The sequence below is a fragment of the Arachis duranensis genome, chromosome 2 (genome assembly GCF_000817695.3).
Source record: "Arachis duranensis cultivar V14167 chromosome 2, aradu.V14167.gnm2.J7QH, whole genome shotgun sequence".
Taxonomy (NCBI): Eukaryota; Viridiplantae; Streptophyta; class Magnoliopsida; order Fabales; family Fabaceae; genus Arachis; species Arachis duranensis.
The window spans coordinates 72,802,595-72,806,707 of NC_029773.3; the positions used below are offsets into that span (position 1 = coordinate 72,802,595).

At 42.2% G+C, this 4,113-nt stretch overlaps 1 protein-coding gene across 1 annotated transcript; it reads left to right on the forward strand.

The window, feature by feature from the left end:
* Nucleotides 1–1,868: 1,868 nt before the first annotated feature.
* On the forward strand, nt 1,869–2,507 carry LOC110278224 (uncharacterized). Its single transcript, XM_021136462.1, has one exon. The coding sequence runs from the start codon at nt 1,869–1,871 to the stop codon at nt 2,505–2,507; it is 639 nt and encodes a 212-aa protein (XP_020992121.1).
* Nucleotides 2,508–4,113: the final 1,606 nt, after the last annotated feature.

Below are 4,113 nucleotides of genomic sequence, written 5' to 3' on the forward strand. Positions count from 1 at the left end.
ATGCTAAAATACCTAAAAGAACAGAGCTGGCGACGGAGGCATGAACAGAACTGGCGACGGAGGCAGGAGCAGAGCTTGCGACGGAGGAACAGAACTACGTGACGGAGGCAGGAGGTGAGCCCGACGACTGTGCTTCCACTGCTGAGAGTTTGAGACGTTAGCTAAGTGAGGGACCGACTGAGCTTCGAAGCTCCAACCGGTGATAGCGTCAGGAGCAATTCGGGCGGCTGAACGAAAGGGTGGGATTGAGCTCGCCGGTGTTGAGAGGAACGGCCAGCTCAAGTGTGATAGGAGGGACGAGAGAGGGAGTGTTAATATTAGTTTTGTTATCTTTGTTAAGATCAGTTAGAAGCACTCTGATTTCTGATTTTGTGCACAATTTTGGGTCCTTGCATATAATCTGAAAGCACTCACCACAGCCAGCACCATCTTTGAATATAGAAGGAACAACAGCTGCAAGGTTTCCAGCTCTTAACGACAGTGCCAATTCACCATAATCACACGCCCCAGCTACAATAATAATATGGTGAGTTTTCTGGAAGTATAGGTATTGGTGGCTAAGTATAACTATAATTTGACTGGCCAATAGCATCTTTACATGTGGTATATGAAATAATTATTAGAAGTGTTAATCATTTGGTTGAGTGAGGGTGTGTTTAATGTAATGTTAAAAGTAAATTTGCCTACCAAAAAATAATATTTATGATGTAGGTCATTGGGCTTTCTTACCAAAAGAGAACTTTGTATTATTATTATTTAGTAATCAAAGTAAATAATTATTATGTTAAAAAATAATCCAATCATTCATACTAAAATAATTCAAATTTTTTGCATTAAGCTAAATATGTTTTTAGAATTATTTATTTTATTTTAAGTTTTATAAATTTAATTTAATATTTTGTTACAGACCCGACCCTTGGGTCCCACACCAGAACCACCTCCAACCCGAATATCTGGCATTGGCCCCATCCCCTTTCTCTAGAAGGTCTAAATCGGCTTCCACATCTTCTAATCAATACTCAAATTTAAATACCTCCCTTATATTAGCTAAATAAGATAAGGTGAGATAACTTCCACTAGCTATATAAAGGGGAGTCAGAAGCTCCCTCAGGTACGTTATTCATTCCACAAACTTTATACCTCTCAGATCCATTCTGACTTGAGCGTTGGAGTGTCTTTGCAGGTACCATCCCTCATTGCTCCAGTTCGATAATCCGGTGACCACCCCGACTCGCAAGTCCCCGATCCATCTCACAACCCGTACCAGAGACATCTTGTACATTGGCGCCGTTTGTAGGGAACTGCAATATCGTGGCGGCATGACGGATAACCTCGAGGAGCAATCCCCAAGCCACCACCACAACTCGTACACACGAAACCCAACCCCCCGAATACCAGGAGACCACCCCTCCCACCCATGGGAAGATAACGAGCATTGTACATCGCCAACCAACCCCGCCCCAGCAACAACCAAAAGAAGACAACCGTCCGCTCCTTGAAAACCGGGCCCCCGACGACCAGGGAGAAAAGGCAGTCCAAATAATTCAAGAATTGTGCCTCCGGGTGCAAGACCTCGAGGGTCGGGTTACGACCAAGGAACGGTATAACACGGAATATGGAAGTCACACGACTTCCAGAACCCGATCTCATCACGAAACCAGGAACAACAGGTCTCTTGAACGGCAACACAGCAAGAGGCACAAGCACAGCATTTCCTGGGACCCGAAACGTTGATGTGAAGAAGACGACCGACGGCACCACCAGAAAGCCAAGCGAGCAAGAAGCGAACATGTGATAATGGGAGCCACCCCATTCACCAAAATAATTTTAAGAGTCAAGCTTCCAAAAGGCTCAAAAAGCGAACGGACATGAAATACGATAGGACCAAAGATCCTCAGGAACACCTAACGGCCTTCGAGGCCAGGATGAACCTGGAAGGAGCTGCCGATGCGGTCCAATGCAGGGCCTTCCCAGTAACCTTAGCCGACCCCACAATCAAGTGGTTCAACGCCCTCCCGAACGGCTTCATAGCCAGTTTTCACGATATCTCCAGAAAGTTTATGACTCAATTCACCACCGGAATCACCAAAGCCAAGCACCCCATCAGCTTATTCGGAATCACCCAGGGACAAGACGAATCTACAATGAAGTATCTCGATATGTTCAACGATGAGTGCCTCACGATCGACAAGCTCACAGACTCGGTCGTCAGTCTCTGCTTGACCAATAGCCTCTTAAACGAAGACATCCGAAAATACCTCACTACCAAGACGGTTTGGACTATGCACGAAATTCAAAGCATCGCAAGGGAATACATAAACAGTGAAGGTGAGCCAAGTCGTGGCCGTAACAAACGACAGCATGGCAACACGGCACCTCGCAATAACTCGCCGCCAAAAGAAACCCAGAAAGAACACTCCAAACCAGCAAACACCAACCAACCAAGCAGGGTGGGAAATTTTTCAAGCTACACCCCTTGCCCGCTCCCTGATAAACCCCGTTTTTAGGGTTTATCTTGTGTTGAATTTAGAGTATTTTGATAACATTCTCTCACATTTAACCAATGAATTAGCATGGTTTTGTTATCTCTTCCGTATTTGTGCTTGAATGTAAAAACATGCTTTTTAAGACTTATTTTGATGAATTCTAATTCCTCCTTAATTCCATAAGATGCCTTGATGTGTTTGCTAGTAATTCCAGGATTGAAATAGGCTAGGCATGGATCAAAGGAGTAAGGAAGGAAGCATACAAATGGAGAGAAGCATAAAAAGCCAAAGAAAAGAATTCGACCAAGCACGCGCACGCGCACAAGGCGCTTGCGCGCACATTGCGGAATCGGCCGAGGACGCACACGCGTACCATGCGCGCACGCGTCGCAGTCCATACGTGATCTCATTAAAGCAACACGTGCCTGGCGATTTTGGAGAGTTTCTGGACCCATTTTGGCGCCAGAATTCTGGTAGAAAGGATTAAAAGGACCAAGGATGAAAGGGGAAGGCATAGATTGATTCACTAGGAGTTAGTTTTTGTTTAGAGTTAGTTTTCTTAGGATTAGGTTTAGGTTAATCTCTCCTCCTAGATCTAGGTTTAATTCATGCTTTAATTCACTTCTCCTTTACCAATTCTTACTCTCCTCCTCTTTCTCTTTCTAGTTATGTGCTTTAATAATTGTAATTCCTTATTTTGTTTTGGATAGATTGTTGTTCCTTTATTTTCTTTCAATAATGCAATATTGAGGTAATTCATGATAATTGTGATTTCCTTGATTGTTGTTGTTAATTCTTTGCATTCAATTGTTGTTAGAATTCATTCTTGTTGTGATTTACTATATTTTTCTTTTGTACTTTCCAAGTGTTTGATTAAATGCTTGGAAGAATGTTAGAATAGAATTTTATGTTCTTGGCTTGAGAAGGTAACTTAGGATTTCTTGAATTACTAGTGTCCAATTGATTGATAGTTGATAGCCATTGACTCTAGCCGTCATTAATCCAATTAGTGAAAAGTTAGGATTTATGGACTAGGATTGATATAACTCACTTGACTTTCCTTTGTTAATTGACTTAAGGATGACTAAGTGGGATTAATCCTTGCAACTACCATACTTGTGGCTAGTGATAATGATGAAGACCCTTGACAACCAAACCTTGCCAAGACCATTTTGTTAATAAAATTTCATTACTTTACTATTCATGTTTCTCATCTAAAACCCCAAGATAAACAAGTTCATAACCAATAACAAGAACACTACCCTGCAAGTCCTTTGAGAGACGACCCGAGGTTTAAATACTTCGGTTTATAGATTTTAGGGGTTTATACTTGTGACAAACAAAATTTTTGTATGAAGGGATTATTGTTGGTTTAGAGACTATACTTTACAACGAGATTTCATTTGTGAAATTCTAAACCATCAAAAATCCAATTGTCAGGCGTCAAGGCAGCTATAGCAAATTATAAATAAAATCGAAGCCCCGGATGTTAGCTTTCCAACGCAACTAGAACCGCGTTGTTTGGACCTCTGTAGCTAAAGTTATAGCTGTTTGAGTGCGAAGAGGTCAGGCTGGACAGCTTAACAACTTCTCCAACTTCTTGTATTCCTTCCACTTTTGCATGCTT

Coding starts and splice junctions, on each gene's coding strand:
- LOC110278224 (XM_021136462.1), top strand. CDS start 1,869: ATGAAATACGATAGGACCAAAGATCCTCAGGAACACCTAACGGCCTTC.